Genomic DNA, 21,475 nt, shown 5'->3' on the forward strand with positions numbered 1-21,475 from the left:
ACCACGATAAAGATTAAAGATACAAGAGTAATAGGTACAACGATGAACGAGTAGTCTTACATGTTTATTAATTCTATGAGTTATTTTAATTAAAACAATTCTTGTAACCGCAGAGTTACATTAGAGTGATTGTTTTTTCATTTACATTGTAACTTGATTCTACATACAATCTATATTGTATGGTAATTGGTAATATGAATTCCACAATCCACATTATCCACAGTTATAACTTGACAGTCTTGTAGTATAACCGTATCTATTATTGCGGTATCGCATTGATGACGTCAAATTGTTTTTGCCGTTTATTTAGATGACGAAAGCAATTTAAGTGTGTGCTTACACTTAAATAATTATTATTATTTAAAATAAAAAAAATTAATTATGTCCGCTAAACCTATAAAGAAAACAAATTCGGAGCCATCGGCTTTGGGGAAGATTTACCTCATATCTTACAATGCTATACAAACTGTGGGGTAAGTACAATTACTATGAATATGGTTTATTATAGTCATAATTTTTTGATATTTTCTAAGAGAAAATTAAAAATAATAATTATGTAAGTAAAATTCTTAAGTTTAATATACCTATTAAAATATAAAGGATTTTAAATTTTAACGCTGTATAATTATTACAATAAAATAATTTATTAATGTACTTATAATTGAAAAGCTTAAGCTTACTTACAAATATTTATATTAATTACGTCATTAAGAACACATGCTGCGCCGACCCAAAATATAAAATTGGAATAAGGCAGGAGGGTGATGATAATGAATTATTGTACCTTATTTTTAATTAGAAGAAATTAAGTACCAGTGGCAACAATTAGTGAAAAAATTTTTTTTTTAATATAAACGAATTTTTAGGTAAACTTTAAAGAATAATATAAAATATATTTGTTTTAATTAGTCTTATATATATTAAACCTTAAAGTAGATCGAATATGTATCTACTTAAAAACGCTGTATCAAAAATTAAAGAAAGTGTATTTTACTATGTGTCATGCTTTAACGACTTGGTTTTAAAAGTTTAAACTTGACCAAGTCATGGTAATTTGACCGTGTCTAGAGGTAGAGAAAACTGGACAGACCGCCAGCCGTCATCTTAAAACTCGGACAATGACCGTAAAGCGATCTTCGCTCAAGTTAAAAATGTACAATTAGAAGATTTTAGAGTATTCATAACAACGTAATAATAAAATTCTAAAGGTATATATTATTTTAACGATACTGTCATCGTTTCTTAATTGTGTTTTTATATCGTTTTTTGTATAAAACTCTACGACAAGTAATTTACGACTAATATTAGAAAGTAAATCTTAACAGTTATAAATACATCGTAAAATTGCTACAGGTCTTGTCATGATTTTATAATTTCCCTCAAATCTTCAATTAAAAGCAATACTGAAACATTATTTTGAACCAATCAAGTACAAGTGTTTAGTTAAACTATGTTAAAGTAAGGCGATTCCGTCGTATGAAAAAAAAAAAAAAGTCGCGAAGACTATTTGATGAACTGTCCGGCATATGAGACATATTTATTTGCTCAATTTAAGCTTATATCACACGTTTTTATTTTACGCTTCAGGCATACTAAGCGTGTAAAAGTGTTGTAAAACTGATTCCTAAAGCACTAGGTCAATTATAGGCATTTGACTTTATAAAAGCATTAAGGCTGGATTTGATGATTAATTTTTCATTGTCATATAATTATTTTCACGACAGCAATTGTAATTTTAAAATTCAATCCAAAGACAATTTCAACGTACGCGAACACGATTTTCTAAAACCATTTCACCTTAAACGTACCTAAATCAAAAACGGTACGTTGCTTTCACCGTATAATTTAGAACGGCTATAATTAGATAAGTGTCTGCATTTATTTGTTAAAAGAACATAGGTAACCATGAAAATGTATGTAGTTTAGACGGCCGTATTTAGGGGAGAGCAACCGGGGCAATTGCCCTGGGGCCTCCATATGAGAGGGGGCCTCCACATGAGAGGGGGCCACAGTTTTCAGCAATTTAACAAATACTGAGATATAGTCAAATTATAATAATGTTACTATTTAATATTTTAAAAGTTACCGATACAAATACGAAACAATTCATAGCTTACTGATTGAACATAAAAAAAAACTAATTTATTCATAATAATATAATTATTAGGGTGTTCACGCTTCTGTTTGTCTAGGGCCCTCACTGCTTTGTGGCCCCGGGGCCTCCACACCTTTAAATCCGACTCTGAGTTTAGAAACTGACATTTATTTGTATTTCTTAAACAAATTTCGAACGCTAATTTAAATGTAATCGTTATTAAAACCGGTTCTGAAGTGTATTACTAAGTACATGTGATAAACTAATAACTGACATAGACCAAAATTCCTTTATAATTATTTAATGTGATAATGCTTCTTATTGGTCTATCGGAATATAATAAATGTTTTTTTTTATTGTATAGGTCGGCGGACGAGCATATAAGCCACCTGATGGTAAGTGGTCACTATCACCCATAGACAATGTCGCTGTAAGAAATATTAACTATTCCTTACATCGTCCATGTGCCATGAATTTGGGAACGAAAATGTTACGTCGAAACGTACGTCGAACTAAGATGTTTCGAGCAACGGTTAAAATTATATGAAATATAATATTACGATCCAATATCGGGCAAACACAAACTAACTGCATAAAAAATTGAAAAAACAAAAGAGATGTGTTATGTACATGTTTTCTCTGACCCAAGCCTCGAACCTGGAAAAGACGTTACTGTGATTTAAAATTTTATATCAAGAACGGTTTTATTTTTTATAGCTTAATAATGTATTTTATACTTTTAGGTGGTCCTACTTGTTACTGCAGTCGTTAACATACTTTTTAAACCGCGGTACATTGGATAATTACTGGAAAGAAGTGAAATGGACAGTAATCATATTCCAGACGGGGGCACTGTTAGAGGTACGTGCGACAATTAGATAAATAAGAAAATAATTACAAACACACACACACACACACACACACACACACACACACACACACACACACACACACACACACACGCACACAAGCACACATATTGCTCACGCACACGCTCTTCCATCATTATCTACATTTATTTTATTATATGACGATACTGACGATACTCCATATTGATTTTACTTCAACATGCATTATAATTCTTATTATTCAGCAATATGCATACTATATAAGACTATACAATTATTTCACATCAAAGATAGCGACTAAATATATCTATAGGCTTTTACCACCTCACAAGGAGCATATATGTAGGTACACATAAACAATATTGACAAAATTGGTCGAAAACTTGAGTGATATATGATATTAGTTACGGATTCGAATTCGAAAAATGGCGTATTAAATATCGTCGAATTTGCCTTTGGACCTAATAAATAATTAATAGTGGAATAATGCAGCTGAGCTATTAGCAAATCGAAAATAAATATGAAAATTCAAGGTTAATTAATATCCTTCGATTGAAAAAGGCTGTAAGCTATGGCTTCGCACGGGTACATAGCTAATACTTTATATGCTACAGGAATTTGTTTATTTACCACATCACATTAGATACTTCTACAATTATCAGTGTTTTTTTACTATATTGTCAATGTATTATATACAAAGACCTTCCTATTGAATCACTTTATTTATTAAAAAAAAAAGGCATCAAAATTCGTTGCGTAATTTTAAAGATCTAAGCATACATAGGTACAGACAGCGGTAAACGACATTATTTTATACTATGTAATAAGTAATGATTTTAAAACCCGCCATAAATATAAGTATTTTATTAACATAATATATTATTTAAGTTGATATGTATTCAGCCATTTTTAATTTCGTTGATATAATCGGGACTCTCATTAAATGATAACGTTATTTCGAGTATTTGAAGTAATTAATGAAAAAACGAAACAATTGGTCATAAAAAAAGAGCAAATTATATGTTAATAAAAGTGTATTGAAAATGTTCCATGTGTAAATGAAATAAATAATTTACAATGTTAAGTCGGCGTTTAAGATGTACACGTGGATTTGTTGGGTCTTTTTTTTCACGCCACGTTTTTCTATCGGCTTATTAGGCGACCTTAAATTAAATAAACCTTGTGACTTTGTATACCTGTGTCACAACAAACCTCCGAATGAGATAATGGACAGGTGAAGCGTAATAGGCTATTTGACAATGCGAAAAATAAATTGTGAATTATTGTAATTAGTGTATATTATGAGTTTAAAAATGGTTATTTACTAACGAAAGTTGAAAATAATACTTAATTTATTCAAAAATCCATAAATAAAAATGCACTTTTTGTCACGTGACACAAAACGTTCCTGATTGGTCGGGCTTACGATGAATCACTTTCTTGTTAACTTTGCTTTTCTACTATATGTACCACAAATTGAAATACATAAAAGTGACGTCACCGACCCCATTGCAGCGCCATATTGTCCAAGTAGCATTTTTGCGCGTTATTTAAATATGGAATTTTTAATATGATATTTTTCAGCAAATATGTACTAGAAATAAAAAATACAACTTTTACCGGGTCCCTTAACTTCTACTAAATAATATAAAATGGATTTTAAAAACCAGTCAAATAGCCTATTGTGTTTTTGTGTACCGAATGACGGTATTTTAATAATTATTGTTTTAAGCCAATACTACAGACATATCATTCATCGACGTAATTAATAATTGTTGATATATTTCCATTAAGAAAAGTACCGTCATTAAACTGACAAGATTATACGGACGTACGTGCGTCAGAAATTTTCCATAATAATACAACTCTATGTACTGTCTTACAAATCGGGTTTTATCGTCAATTCTCAATTAATCGTAGTTTTTCGAGACGAAATCTCGTACAAAAGGCCTTGTAACATCGATATGTCCCTCGGTATGTCTGCGAATGAAATAACAACAACCTGTAAATATCCCGCTGCTTTGCTAAGGCTTCCTCTTCCTTTGAGGACAAGGTTTTGGAACATCCAACCACGCTGCTCCAATGCGGGTAAATGGAATACATATGTGGCAGAATTTCTATGAAGTAGACGCATGCAGGTTTCCTCACGAAGTTTTGCTTCACCATTGAAATACAAAATACAAATTAAGCACGTCGGTTTGCAGTCATCGTTTCAGATGCACACTCTAAACTCTCTCTCTCTCTCTCTCTCTCTCTCTCTCTCTCTATTATAGCCTGTGACTAATTGTATATTTATATAATAATTTAGTTACTCATTAAATTGTCCATAAGTGATAACTCTACGTGAGTTATTATCGTTAATAGATCGAATAAAATATATTATTAGATAGAAAGTGCTTAAAAAGTCTTCCACGACTCTCAGCTACTTTACTCACTAAATCTTCTTCACTCTTTATACACAATGTTGTGAAAAAAATATTTTCAATATTAAAGATCTGTATTAATATTACGAACGTGAAAGGAACTCTATCTGTCACTGTTACGAGCATTTGATGAACAGAATTTGATGAAATTTGGTATGAAGCAAACTTGAACTCCAAAAAAGGACGTAGGCTACTTTTTTGGAGTTCAAGTTTGCTTCATACCAACACACACAATCAACACTCTAGAACACGTATATAACCGCGGGCGACTGCTAGTGAAAAATATATGTAACTAATAATCCAATAATATTATCGGTCAACTTTCAGATCTCGGGATGAGATCTCGGTACGTTCGGTCTTATGACTTACTCATAACTTATAACGTACTCACTAGGCCGACGAAGCAATCCATTGTCACTCAATCGGATTACGAGAGAGAGGGGAAATAGAAAGTGCACACGCTTTTTTTCGTATTTTCAATTCGCTATTATAACTGTTTAAGTATTTTTTTTTCTTGCTTTTTTCCTCTCTCTTTTTACTATACGAGCGATTGAGATATTCAATTTGGGAGTTTGAAATTTTGTATACAATAATGTTGATTATCATTTCGGAAAATATATGAAAAAATTAGAGCCGTTTTAGTCAGTACCAAATTAGAGATTGTTTTCTAATGAATAGGTCGTATGTTTGAAACAAAACCGCTAACAAGAACTAGTTATATTGAGCTAGCTCATGCTTGCTTGAAGTCATGCTTATAAATAGGTTTATAATTTTGGGTGCTATTGTGTTTTGAAGAATTAAAGTGAACATTAATGTTGTTTCAATGTCAGTTACTTATTTATTTAATTGAATTTGAAAAAGTATATATTTAAATAATTATCAGACATTTGAATACATATTTAAATTTTATTTTTAAACATATACATACGATTTAAAGGCATAATAAGGCATGACTTGAGTATTTGTCGCAAACAGTTTATGCAGTTTGTTTTCTCTTACTCAGGTACTGATGTAATTATTCAAGTATCAGTATACAAATAAAACTTCTTGTCTATGATACATTTGTATGTGTCCAGATTTTTCTCTATTCTCATATCTAGCATATAAATTCATTTTTTTTATGGAATACATTGGCGGACAAGCATATGGGCCACCTGATGGTAAGTGGTCACCATCACCGATAGACAATGACACTGTAAGAAATATTAACCATTCCTTACATCGTTAATGCGCCACCAACCATAGGAACTAAGATGCTATGTCCCTTGTGCCTGTAGTTACACTGGCTCACTCACCCTTCAAACTGGAACACAAAAATACTGCTTACTATTGTTTAGCGGTAGAAAAGCTGATGAGTGGGTGGTACCCAATGCCCTACCACCAAGTAAATTCATCATTGACAAACAGGACAAAATGACACCGAATGATTTTGGATTTGTCTGTTTGTTTCTGTATAGTTATTTGTTTATATCTAGATAGAGTGTTGTATTATAAAAGTTTAATAATGAGACGACTTTATTACTCTGGAGCTCACAGCTACGCTGGACAATCACCAAGCATCTTAATAATTTACTTGAGTACACGTAGTAGGCAAACTAATGTCCACTGCTCTTTGGCCTGATCTCAGCCCGTTTGATATTCTCTCGAGACCTAAAAATAAACGAAGTTTAGTTATTACATATATTCCATAATGAATATGTACACGTAACATTTTGTTTACAAAACACTCGTATAAGTAATTGCTATAAAATATAAATAACTAACGCCTGACACTCATCGATCACTATGATTTAACTGTTATGAGGATGATAAGCAGTATTTATGTAATCTATTTGATACTATGTTTATTTCTCCTCTATATTTTTTTTGTTAACACAAGCCTTTTAGTGTAAGTTTTCATTGGAGTTTATTGAAAGTCTTAGAACTAGCGCGCACTGATAACTTTTGTCACGGTCACTGTTTCGTCACTCTTGTCTAGTCCATGAATATGTATGGAGGTGCGCGCACTTTACGATGTGACAATTGGGTGACATTTGTGTCTGCATCTGTACATATTCACGGATTTGACAAGAGTGACGAACAGTCACCGTGACAAAAGTTACCAGTGTGCGCTAGTGCTTAGAAAGGCTTAGAAAATTTAAAGACTACCACACATGATCTCTAATAGCATATCAAGGTACCTCTTAATCCAGATATTCTGAACTTGTCGTGAAGTTTTTGTCGCTATTATAGTACAAATTATAATAATAAAGTGACAAACCTACTACACACTCTGTGTCATAAACATACTTCCACATTTTTTCCATAAAAGTTAAATTAAAATGACCTTTGCTCTTTTTCGCTTATGTACTTTGTATTTATTGACGTGTATTTTGTATTTATCATACATAAAATATCGTTTGAAATAGTTGTCTTAAGGTGCGTACAGACGAACTACGCGCGACACGTTTTCGCTTTTTGTGACGAGCGTATAGCATGACAAATTAGATGTAGCATCGGAAAATGCAATGGAATGAAAATAAAACCGATTACTGCCGATTTACATAACCAATAGAAATAGCTCCCTATCGCGTCAGTCGACGCTATTCGTCGCTATAGATTCACTCGTCAGAGAAAGCAAGTGCATTTAAATCGACACGTCAAATTGACGAATATATTAGGTCATATGATATTACAAGCAATTACGTTTGTGCAAAGATCATATTCGCATGAGAAATAAATAATGATAATTTGGGATAGCGTACTTAATTTGGATGTGATCGGTTTTACGAATTTTGCCGATGCGACATCTAAGTTGTGTCGTACTATACGTCGATGTTCTTACCCGCGTTTTGTTCCAACATGGCGTTAGGAATCAGTTGCTGTTGTTTGACTAAGGCCCAGCACACACGGCGCAACGCATTTGCAACGAAACTGCGACTTCTAGTTACTTTTGAGTTTAAGCCATAGACTCCTTTGAGAGACCGCACACGACGCAACCTGTATGAAACTGGTTGGAAACGCGTTTCAAACCAGTTGCATTGAAACCGGCGTGCAGGAAACTCGTGTTTGCGTTTCTTCGGATTTCGCGCCTTTTTCATCAACAAAATGGCTGACGATGATAATCAAAGCATTGAATTTGTGTCAGAAGTAGAAAAATATCCTTGTTTATATAATAACACATTACCTAGATAGAAAAAAAGGTATGTAGTTTCGCTCATACGATAACAATCCATGAATTTTCTATCAGTTTCTTGCAATGCTTTGGCATCCACAAACATACGACAGTTGATATTAATATCAATGTAGGGATGTACTTATCCACATAGTTTTTCTTTTACGCCTTCTCCTTTGTCGAAGATATAAATACATAACCACAACCTCTTCATCACTTGAACTAGACATTTTGCAGACTTCTATTCTCTCAGAAAACCGAACTGATTGTGAGCCGTGACGTTGCTGCGTGTGTGGAAATCGATTGAAACGAGTTTCAAACTAATAATTTCAGAAGGGTTTCGTTGCAGTTACGTTGCAGTTGCGTTGCACCGTGTGTGCTGGGCCTAAGTGTAATGCGTTTCAGAGGCGCGTTCGTACTTCAGCCAACATACGATGAATGCGTTTATCGAAAGTTTGCCTCTGTTCTAGATGTACATTTACCTTAAAACGACAACCAACCAGTTTTATGTATTATATTAGATCTAACACTTGTACGTTAAAAAACGACTATTTTGTAAACCGGATAAGAAATTATTTATTTAGGTTTGTAAGTTACTGAGGACGCTGCGTGTACATGTTTTGTGTCACATCATCTTCACTGACTGTAATAAAAACGCTTTTTGGCATGTATGTGGAATAGTTAATTAGTATATAATTAATTATTCCAACGATTTATTATAACAATTAATAGTCATTATTTTTTTCATAATAAAGTTTTTACGTCAGCAACGAAAAATAATACCTTCAGGTTTCGAGATAGATTGACCTATTCATAATCTCTCGTAGGGCTATAACACCTTCATTCTTTACCACAGATAACGTATAGGTATTCCACAAAACAAAGAACAACGTATGTCGAAGTAGCTTCGCACGTTTTTAATTGTTTTTATTTTTTTTTACAGCCGTAGCGCTGTTTACTGGACCGACCAGTAACTTGTTTCCACTCTCTAAAATAAAATTTAGGTTCAATTATGACAATTTAGTGAATTGCAACTAAGAATTCTCTTTTATTTTCTGCCTATATATAGCTGGCTCTTCAAAATGAGACCATAACTGTTTTTTTTTTATGTGTAACTATCGTCCTATAAATCACTATATATCGGTTTACGTTATTAATATATATTTTTATCGGTAATTAAAATTTTTGCTCAAATAGTATAAATAAATATAAATGAATATGAGACAACATCACATACATTACTCTGATCCCAATGTAAGTAGCTAAAGCACTTGTGTTTTGGAAAATCAGAAGTAACGAAGGTACCACAAACACCAAGACCCAAGACAACATAGAAAACTAATGATAATCTATATCGACTCGGCCGGGAATCGAACCCGGGACCTCAGAGTGGCGTACCCTTGAAAACCGGTGTACACACCACTCGACCACGGAGGTCGTCGAGTATAGTATTTTATTATATACTTATCGTGATATTCACGTGTACCTACTAAGATAAATTTTTATTTGATTAGTACAAAGGATTTTTATATATCGCCCTTCTGTTTTGATATCTCAAAGTTATCACTCAGATAAGCATGTCTCTGTACGTAAAGAAACAAAGACGAAGGCACAACAAGTTTCATAATATCTCACTGCTGGACTAAAGGCCTCCTCTCCCTTTGAGGAGAAGGTTTGGAACATATTCCACCACGCTGTTCCAATGCGGGTTGGTGGAATTCACATGTGGCAGAATTTCTATGAAATTTGTCACATGCAGTTTTCCTCACGATGTTTTCCTTCACCGCTGAGCACGAGATGAATTATAAAGACGAATTAAGCACATGAATCAGCGGTGCTTGCCTGTGTTTGAACCCGCAATCATCGGTTAAGATGCACGCATTCTGACCACTGGGCCATCTCGACTCTTATATAAACATTGAGATTTATTTCATTACCAGTTATCGCCCGCTGCTTCACTTGGGTTTTAGAGACTGGTTAATAGGTTCACCTATTGGAGTCGCTAGGAATAACTCCCAGTGTTTAAAATGTATGATAAAATGACTTTTATTAAATTATGTTACGAAATAATTTTGTATCTCGCGCTTAGTATAATCATATTATTCACATGCTAACAGACAGTTAAATGAAGTTTTTTTTCCCATAGTACTTGAATTCTCACAAAGAAGGATTCGTCCGAAATTTGTGGTTTTTATAATTATGTTCAGACTTAATTGAGTTCATTAAAAGAGTTTGATCTATAGTTGCCATGCTTACTTATGCATTTAAAATATTTAAGATTTTTCCCTTTATTCATTTACTTTCACATTTATGGACTTTTTCAATTGTGTCATTCAAATTTTTTTTTTTAGGTATTCCACGCCGCGATCAGACTGGTTCCGTCCAGCGTGATCGTCGTCTTGATGCAGGTGTATTCACGGGTATTCCTCGTGTTCGGAGTGTTGCTGGCCACTAATGGCGCTACAGTCAGCCCCGGCTTGCCACTCTGTGTGCTGGCTTGGTCCATAACAGAAATAATACGTTACGCGTACTACGCTTTTAATTTGTTGAACATCGTACCGCAAATGCTATTATTCTTCAGGTAAGTGTGCTTAGATTACTTTTATAGTCATAAATTAATATAAATAATTTCTAACAAACGATATAATTGTGTATTGGGTAAGGTTTTCGAAGTCAAATTAAACAGATTATTGAAAAAAAAAAATGATAATTCCGGAACACTCGTGGAAATGGCGGAAAATGGTTGTAACGAAGATGCTGACGTTTATTAACGATTAATTATGTATCCACTAAATAACGGAAACTATCAAATAAATAGATAATTGAAAATAATTAAATGTCAAGAAATAGTAAAATTATTATTATAAATCTGATGTGAATAAAAAAAATCAGCTTTGCGAAGAGTTGCCAGAAGCATAATGCTTTTTTCTTACGAGACGATTTCTGTCAGTACACACAGTTTAAGCCGCGTAAAAAATCATCCTTCCAGAAACTTCTGAGTATTTTGAACAGTTATTGTAAAAGATTTTTGACGAATGTCGTGCTTCCAAATTCAATACTGATTTTCACTTTGAATGTTTAACGAAGGAAGACTAAAGTGCTTGTTGATTTGCATCTAGTTAACCTTGCATTAACATAAAGTTAAATCGGGGATCACTGTATTTTTAATCGTAAATACTAAAACGTTGTATAATATTCAACGATTCAATTTAAAATGCTAGGTTACACTTTAAACGATGATGGTTGTGGCCAATCTTGGTATATTTAGGTGTGAGTAAGCCAATGTATCGGCATACTAGTGTGTTTGTACGAGGCGTTTAAGACAAAGTAACCTCTCTCTTTTTTTTAGGAAAGATCATTTAATTAAGCTTGATTCATTTCCTTAAAACAATGCCGCACGCCATCATATAGCACTTTTAAATATTAGATTAGATTTAATTAATTTGCTTTAATTATTCGTGATTGAATTTATGCTAATCAGTTTGAAAACAACACAGCAAATTGTTAAGCTTCATTAATTTCGTATTATGCCACAATATATGTAAAAATTGTTAAATTTATTGCTATAGATCTTATGCCATAGCTGAGGCTATTAAATGAAAAGTACGATATAAAGACTCCTATATACCTATGTCACTAAAATATGCACCAAGGAATGCTGGAAGTAGCCTGAATGTTAGATACCGTCGTACTAGTATCACAAGTTGTCACAATAGGAACATTATTATAAAAAAATTGGTTACCATAGACTAAATTGTGTGTTTTTTCTTTCTTTCAGATATTCAACGTTTCTCGTGCTGTATCCTCTCGGTATAACCGGAGAACTCCTATGCATGTATCACTCGTTAGATGAAATATCAGAAAAACAATTATTTACCATATCTATGCCTAACAAGTGGAACTTCATCTTTAACTATTATTATTTCTTAGTATTCTACATGCTATTGTACATCCCGCTGTTTCCAGTTCTCTTCGGTCACATGCAGAAGCAAAGAAGAAAAATGTTAGGCGATGTTTCGAAAAAATCTGCATAAATTAACCAATTTTTATTCTAAATCCTTCTATTTATAATTTTCTCAAAGTTTAAATAAAACTCATATGAATTTTTTCAATTATTGTCTATGATTTATTTATAATCTTGATTTATTTTGTTGCTTTATTTTTTTGTTTTGTCTTAATTAATTTTGTTCTAACTGACTCCGTACCAAGTTAAAAAAAAAAATTAATAAGAAGTAATAAAAAAATATGTAACTTTTTTATAACTCACTTTAAGATCCACGTACTCTGTCAAATGGACCATCTCCAATCATAAAAACCGCATCTTAGAATTGTACTATGATTATGAAATGTATGAAAATCAAAAGCAGAATTATTGGTTATTGCAAAAACAGTCTACACCAGTTTCTTTTCCGTGAGCCCCGAAGGCCGCCCGCAATGCGTGACCTAGGATATATATTAGCATATCGGTTTGATGCGTAGGTAAAGTGGGATAAATTTGACAATTCATTGAGACAACATCACATACATTACTCTGATCCCAATATAAGTAGCTAAAGCACTTGTGTTATGGAAAATCAGAAGCAACGACGGTACCACAAACACCCAGACCCAAGACAACATAGAAAACTAATGATAATCTACATTGACTCGACCGAGAATCGAACCCAGGACCTCGGAGGGGCGTACCCAGGAAAACCGGTGTACACACCACTCGACCACGGAGGTCGTCAAATTTATATAATAAATATATACAATATTTCAATTGCATTAAAGCCTTTTTTCTCAGTATCAATATTCGAAAAGGTTCCATGATTGATTCTCATTGGTGACATACCTGTCAGCTGGTGAGATAGATGTCAGCTTTTCTATTAAAAGAAATAGAAAAGTACTATAAAATATTTTTGTTAACTGAATTACATTATATTTCCTGTAGTATGATAAATAAAAAACGTTATTCACAAAAATTTATCGACTATTTAAGTATCGTCTTTGAGTGAATCAATAAAAAAAACAACGGTATAAAAATTGAAGGAAAAATAGCATGAAGGCCTTGAGATATACTCATAAGTCATTAGCGGGAGACTTTGTACTGGGTTGGTTTAAGAGTTCATTGTAAACAAAGTTGTACATTTGATGGTTCTGCGTACATATAAAAAAGTTCACTCGTGGCATCTACAAAATTATAAAGTTGGAATATGTTTAATTACGACTTTTGATTTCTTCATCTTGTCTAGCTAATATTTACCACTTTTTTTTTAATTTGAATTGACGACATTCACGGGCTCACAGTCAGGGCCGTATTTAGGGGAGGGCAACCGGGGCAACTGCCCTGGGGCCTCCACATGAGAGGGGGTGTGGCCCCTGTGTGTGTGGGTTTTCAGCAAGTTAACAAATACTGAGATATAGTCAAATTATAATAATGTTACTATTTAATATTTTAAAAGTTACCGATACAAATACGAAACAATTCATAGTTTACTGATTGAACATAAAAAAATTAATTAATTTATAATAATATTATTATTACGGTGTTCACGCTTCTGTTTGTCTAGGGCCCTCACTGCTTTGTGGCCCCGGGGCCTCCACACCTTTAAATCCGACTCTGTACACAGTTGTCTGTGTAATACATTATTGCGTTTTAAAGTTTTATTTTGTTACTGAACATCAGCAGATCTTCGCTGGACTTCGCTGGGGCTAGTCGTATTGCATGTATAAATTAGTGTTAATCATTATTATTACATAGGATAAAACAAAGACGCTTACTGCTATCTGTTCCTATGTATGCTCAGATCTTTAATATTACATAATCGATTTTTTTTTCAATAGATAAATTGATTTAAGAGGTACGTTTTTATGTATAATACTGTAATAAGACAACATCGTATAAATGGCTTTATTCTACATAAAAATAGTACATAGTTCTTAGTGTGACATAATGACATTAGTTATAAAATAATATAAAGTAAAAAGGTTCAATATTACTACATTCACCCACACTTTAATTTAAAACATAGTCTTGTAATCGTGTAGGAAGTCTACGCTCTCTGTTTGACCTACGCAAACTGGCTTCCTCTTCCACAGATGTGGAGCAGTTTCCTTCAGGTAATTGCTCTTCTGTAGATTTGTAATTAGAATCTGATGGATAATACATCATCCCTGGGTGAATTTTGTTCGACATCACTCGGTATTTCATTTTCAATTAATTCATTAAATTCTCTTTGACTTTGGCCTAAAGGTGCTAAGTTTCGGTTTGAAACAGTAGTTTCTCTACCATTCGATAGACGTATGTGAGAATAATCAGGATTAACGTGAAGCAATTCTACCTCTTCAATTAGGGGTTGATATTTATTTGTGCGATTAAATTTTCGCATTAAAGCATGCTCCGAATTTATCAACCAACTAGGTACAGAAACACCATTTGCAGATATTCTTGTGTGCATAAACATTCTTTCGTGTGGCGTGCAATTTGTAGCAGTACAAAGAAGAGAGCGGATAGAATTTAATGCTTGAGGCAGAGCGAATTCCCAATTCTCAGTGGGCATGTTTTTAGAACGTAATGCTAATTGTACAGCTTTCCATAAAGTGGCATTAAGGCGTTCTACTTGACCATTACCTCTAGGACTGTATGGCGTCGTTCGACTCGTTGCAATTCCACGATTATATAGAAATTCTTTCAAATCAGAAGACAAATGCTGTACCACGATCAGAATGTATGAAAGATGGCATACCGAATATAAGAAATATTTCGTTTTGATATTTAATTACAGTTTTTGACGAGACATCGGCACATGGAAATGCGAATGGGAAACGTAAAAATTCAATTATAGTTAGTATATATTTGTTCTTTGTATTACTAGGAATTGGTCCTTTAAAGTCTAGACTTAATCTTTCAAATGGAGTTGAAGCTTTGATTATGTTTGGGCTAGGAATAGGATTGCGTACGTAATTAGGCTTTATTTCTGAACAAACATGACAAGATTTTATCATATTTCTAATTTCCTCTATAGTATATGGTAAATTCTTTATTTTTATCCAGTGAGCCATTCTTGTAACTCCAGGGTGACATAAAGCTTCATGTAATGAGATCAATTTTGTATGTTGTGCTTGAGCTGAGGAACAAATACGTGACAATGCATCTGCGACGTCATTTTGCTTACCTGGTCTATAAATTATGTCATACTTAAATGGTGCCAGTTCTAAACGCCATCTCTGTATTTTTTCGTTTTTAATTTTATTTGTCAATTTATTATTGAACATAAATGATACGGATCTTTGATCGGTTATAAATACCAATAAGATAATGTTTCCATTTTTTTAAAGCTTCTACTATGGCATAAGCTTCTTTTTCAATGGCTGCATGATTTTGTTCTGTTAAATTTAATGTTTTAGAAAAGAAAAAGCAGCGATAGAATGGTCAGAGGCGTCGGTCTCGACAGTAAGTGGAAGACTAGAATCAATTGCGTAAACAGCTAATTCAATTATGTCTGATTTTAATGATTGAAATCTTTGTACTAAATCTTCAGAAAATGGAAATATTTTATTGTGAGATATAGCATGAATTCTTTCAGAAAAATTAGGTATCGATCGACTATAATGTGCAAACATTCCAACGATCCGACGTTGGGATCGTAAATCTTTCGGTGGTGGTAAAGACGTCAGAGGTCGAAGGCGATCAGCATCGGGTCTTATAACTTGGTCTTTAATATTATATTCTAAAATATTTATAGCTTTTTGACAGAACTTACTTTTGTCCTTGTTAATAGTGAGACCATACTTTCTAGCTGCAGCTAATATTTTTTTCTAAATTTTCATTGTGTTCGGTTAATGTCTTACCACAAATAGTTATGTCATCTAAGTACGCAAATGTGTCTTTGAGTTTTTCTTCTTTTAACACCCAGTCAATGGTTCTTTGAAAGCTGGAAACACCATTAGTAACTCCAAAGGGAATACGTCGGAATTGATAGAGATTCTCATTTGCTTCGAAAGCTGTATATTGTTTTTCTTTAGTAAGTATCGGTATTTGGTGATAAGCACTTTGTAAATCAATTGTGCTGAAGAAAGAATATTTCGATATTTGAGAAATTATTTCTCCTATATTGGGAAGCGGATAAGCATCCAATTGCGTATATTTATTTATTGTTTGTGAATAGTCTATGACAAGACGTTTCTTATGATTTTCATTTTTTGTTATTAAAATCTGATCTCGCCAGGGCGAAGTACTTTATTCAATGATACCATCACCTAAAAGCTTTCTAATTTCTTGAGTAATAAATTGTTTGTCGTCTTCGCTAAATCGGCGAGACTTTATTGCGATTGGCTTACAGTCAGAAGACATATTTGCGAATAAAGGAACGGCAGGAACTGATGCTTTTGCTACGTTACAAACTATTAGCGGCTCTTTAGGTCCCCCAAAAGAAAATTCCAAAAATGAATGTTCGTCAAGTATATCGTGACCTATAATCAAATCAGCACAAAGGTTTTTTACAATTAATAAATTTAAGCCGTCATATTGGTGATTTCCTATTTTTGCTGATACAATAGTTTTCCCTTCAACTAGTGAAGTGAAATTAGTCGATGCCATAGAAATAGTTTGATTACTAGGCAATCTCTTTAATCCACAAACCTTAAAAAAAAATCATTAATAAAGCTCACAGAACTTCCAGTATCAATTGACGCGTGTTCTTGAATTCCCTTTATATAGGCAGGCAGGGTTGCTTTTTTTAGCGAGCTTGGAGATGCAGCTACTATGCAAGCAGATGATTAGTGTTGTTCAGTTGTTGCTTCATTATTATTTATTTTACTGCGTCAAACGTTAGCAAAATGGCCTTTCTTACCACACATTTGGCAGGTAGCGTCTATTGCCGGACAATTTTTGCGAATATGAATGCGATCACCGCAGAAAAAGCATATCCGTTTATTAAAAGATTCTCTTGAATAACTTTTTGTACTCATATGACTTTCATATTCAGATGATTCTGGACACACTAAAATATTATTCTTCTTAGATTTATTATTTTGAATAGCATTTACGCTAATGTTAAACTGCTGTGAACTAATTTCTGCTATTTCTAGACATAAAGCTTGATTGTAAGCGTCATCTAGTGACATGTCTAAATTCTACGAGACGTTGTCTTATTTTATTAGATTGTATTCCAGATATCAATGCATCACGTATATTATCATTTTTATTTGTTTCTGCGTCAACATTTCTAAAATTACATTCTTTTGCTAATTGTTTCAATGCCTGTAAGTAATTGTCTATCGACTCTTCAATTCCTTGTTTTCTCGTTGCTAGAGCATGTCTTATTAAAATAATGTTTTTAGGTTTTATAAATATTTTATCCAATGTAGCTATTGCTGTTTCATACGTCGAACATTCGCTGATATATGTATATACATTAGAAGATATATGATTTATAAGTAAATCAAGTTTTTTATATGTAAGTACCTTTTCTGACACGTGAGATAAATCAGAAGCCGTAAGAAAGCTCTCAAATGTTCTTTTCCAATGTCCCCAATGTTGCGCTGCGGAACTATTGGAGGGATCAATATCCAAACGATCAGGTCTCAAGTATTTATCCATTTTGTAAATACATTTAAAATTTTATGTAGAATAAATTGTAATAAGACAACACCGTATAAATGGCTTTATTCTACATAAAATAGTACATAGTTCTTAGTGTGACATAATGACATTAATTATAAAATAATATAAAGTAAAAAGGTTCAATATTACTACAAATACATTTACAATACAAATAATAGAGAAACACTGATAATGTTAGAGGTATTAAAGTGATGTCGTAAATAAATAAGTTTTTGCGTTTAAATTGCAAACGCTGGCTAAACCCTACGAGTAAGACCAAAAAGTACTACAGTATTGTAAACTTTGAAAAGGTGTACAGTATTGTAGTACAAAATACGGCGATGGTAACTCTACGAACTAGCGTGCACTGCTGATTTTTGTCACGGTGACTTTAAAGTGTTTGTCACTGTCACGTCACGTTTCCAAAGTGGAATGCGCTCATTAATAGAGACAGTGACAAAACATTTTCGAAATCGAAGTGCCATTTGCGACTCAAAGTGACGGTGGTTCTCTGCGAACTCTTGAGACTCGGCAGAAAAAGAAAGCGAAGAGAATACTGGGTACTAATTTCTTCCCACGCTTTAATTTTCACGTGAATATCTGAAAACACAAGCATTTTTGTGGAACAAATCGTTCGACACGTTATTTTTCTTACGCATTCGATTAATGCCAACGCGATTGGGCCGCCGGTGCGAGCTCTATGACCACCATTTTCTTTTTTGCCTTTACGTAATTAGACCCCTGAAGAACTGCTATACTGGTACAAATGACCAAATATTTTAAATAAAACTAGTTATTACGGATTTTAATCGCGTATATTAATTATTTTGGACATCCCGTCTACCCGTGACCACGAACGCTGTAAAGTGCTCGAAACGTCGGGATGTCCAAAATAATTAATATACGCGATTAAAATCCGTAATAACTAGTTTTATTTAAATGTGTAATAATCGCGAAAATTTAAGACAACACCAAATATTTTGTCATTGTCATCTCCCGGTCTATAGAAGATTAATACAGAAATGGATTGTCAAATAGAATATTAAATTGTTCTTTGACTTTTAAGATTTGCATAATAATTTTGTAATGCTGTGATTTATTCTCATATTTATTATATTTAGATATTTATTGCATCTAATCCGATACTGCGAAATTTTGTGATATGTGAGTGATACATAAATGACAAAACCATAAGAAAACTTGGCTTTAATTAACTTAAAGAATTGTACATATTAAAGTGACAATGCATAATATTTGACAAGAAAATAGATTACTGTAATTTCTTCTTAAATTATACGTCATTCACCCCCTCTAACTTTTTCATCACGCAACTATAATCCTTTAAATAATATGGAGTTCGTTTTGTCCTTTGGGATCTCCTAACGTTTTGATCCGCAGACGTACTTGGCGTAGCAGATTGTATATCTTGTACATCATTATTTTCAGCATTTATCGCTCGATCTTCTGAGTCATAAAAAACGTCTACAATCTCTTCTTGTTTTTGGTATGTTTTTGAAGTTGAATTACTTAATTGTTCTTCTAAATTTTGATCACCGTAATATTCCATTGGAGTGGGGAGTGGAGCTAAATTTCGATTTGAAACAGAGGATTCCCTCCCATTTTTATCCTTCACAAAAGAGTAATAAGGATTACTTTGTAATAGTTCAACTTCTTCAACATATGGATCGTTTTTATTGCGTATATTTTTTTTCATTAGCACAGGTCCAGGAACTAACCAATAGGGTAACGATTCTCCATGAGGTGATCTACGAGGATGATTAAATAGTCGTTCGTGTGGAGTTGTGTTAATTGGTATACAAAGAAGTGAACGAATTGCGTGTAAGGAAATTGGTAGTAAATGCTCCCAGCTTTCAATTGACATTTCTCTTGTACGAAGAGCAAGTTGTAATGTTTTCCACAAAGTACCATTGAGACGTTCGACTTGACCATTACCACGTGGATTATAAGGCGTTGTTCTGCTACATGAAATTCCCAAGGAACTTAAAAAATCTGTAAACTCTTTAGAAATAAAAGCAGATCCTCTATCACTATGAATATAAAGCGGCGTTCCAAAAGTGTAAAATAAATCTTTTAAACATCTTATAACAGTTGCAGTTGTTATTTCCTTACAGGCGTATGCAAAAGGAAATCTACTGTATTCATCGATTATTGTCAATAAATACTTATTTTGTGTATTCGATGGTAAAGGTCCTTTAAAGTCAATGTTTAGTCGCTCAAAAGGTGCTGTTGCTTTTATTAATTGACCTTTAGATTTCATAAAACGAGTCTTAATTTCGGCACATATTTGGCAAGACTGTATAATTGATTTTATATCATTCACCGAATACGGTAAATTTTTCATACGCACCCAATGCATCATTCTTACAATGCCAGGGTGACAAAGGGAGTTGTGCAGGTCCCGTAATTTATCGATATTCAAATGAGCACACACTCTTGACAAAGCATCAGCGACTATGTTTTCTTTTCCCGGTCGATAAATTATCTCGTATTTAAAACAAGGTAATTCGAGACGCCATCGTTCAAGCTTCTCATTTTTTATTTTACTAAAATACTTTTGGTTAAACAGAAATGTAACAGAGCGTTGATCTGTTAAAAGTAAAAAAATGTTTACCAATTAAATAATGCCGCCATTTGCGAAGACTCTCGACAATAGCGCACGCTTCTTTTTCAATTGATGATTGTCGTTGTTCTGAATCTGAAAGTGTTCTAGAAAAAAAAGATATAGGTCGCCCCTTTTGAGACAGAGATGCAGCAATCGCAAATTCTGATGCGTCAGTGTCAACAGTAAGAATCTCATTATCATTAATAACGGTTAGAGTTGATTTTTCTATTTCTGACTTTAATGACTCAAAGCTAGTTTTTTTAGTATCATTAATTGGGAAAGATTTAATGCCAACCAATGGTTTTATTTTTTTGTGAAAAATTATTGATCCATTTTGCGTAGTGAGCAAATAAACCAAGTGTTCGTTTTAATTCATTGTTATTCTTTGGAGGTGGCAGGTCTAATAAAGGTTTTAATCTATCAAAATCCGGCTTGACTGTATTGTCTTTGATATGGTATCCAAGAAGATTAATAGAATTCACACCATATGTAGATTTTTGTTCATTTAAGGTTAAATTATACTTTTTAACAGCAGCCATAAAACAATTTAGGTTTTGTTCATGGTCACTTTTATTCATTCCACATACTGTTCCACAGACATCATCTAAATAGCAAAATGTACCTTTTAAACGTTCAGTTTTAATAATAAAATGTAAAGCTCGTTGGAATGCTGCTACTCCATTTGTAACTCCAAACGGTATTCTGGTAAATTGGTATAGATTGCCACAAGCTTCAAAAGCAGTAAA

At 33.2% G+C, this 21,475-nt stretch overlaps 1 protein-coding gene and 1 pseudogene across 1 annotated transcript; one reads left to right on the forward strand and one right to left on the reverse strand.

Moving 5' to 3' along the window:
• The first annotated feature begins 27 nt into the window (after positions 1 to 27).
• LOC124540224 (very-long-chain (3R)-3-hydroxyacyl-CoA dehydratase hpo-8) lies at positions 28 to 12,632 on the forward strand. The gene is made up of 4 exons (XM_047117693.1): positions 28 to 473; positions 2,839 to 2,956; positions 10,872 to 11,101; positions 12,299 to 12,632. The coding sequence occupies exons 1-4, from the start codon at positions 382 to 384 to the stop codon at positions 12,552 to 12,554; spliced, it is 696 nt and encodes a 231-aa protein (XP_046973649.1). The 5' UTR covers positions 28 to 381; the 3' UTR covers positions 12,555 to 12,632.
• Positions 12,633 to 16,741: 4,109 nt separating this feature from the next.
• On the reverse strand, positions 16,742 to 19,673 carry LOC124540348 (annotated as a pseudogene).
• Positions 19,674 to 21,475: the final 1,802 nt, after the last annotated feature.

This window comes from Vanessa cardui, chromosome 2, assembly GCF_905220365.1.
Source record: "Vanessa cardui chromosome 2, ilVanCard2.1, whole genome shotgun sequence".
NCBI lineage: Eukaryota > Metazoa > Arthropoda > Insecta > Lepidoptera > Nymphalidae > Vanessa > Vanessa cardui.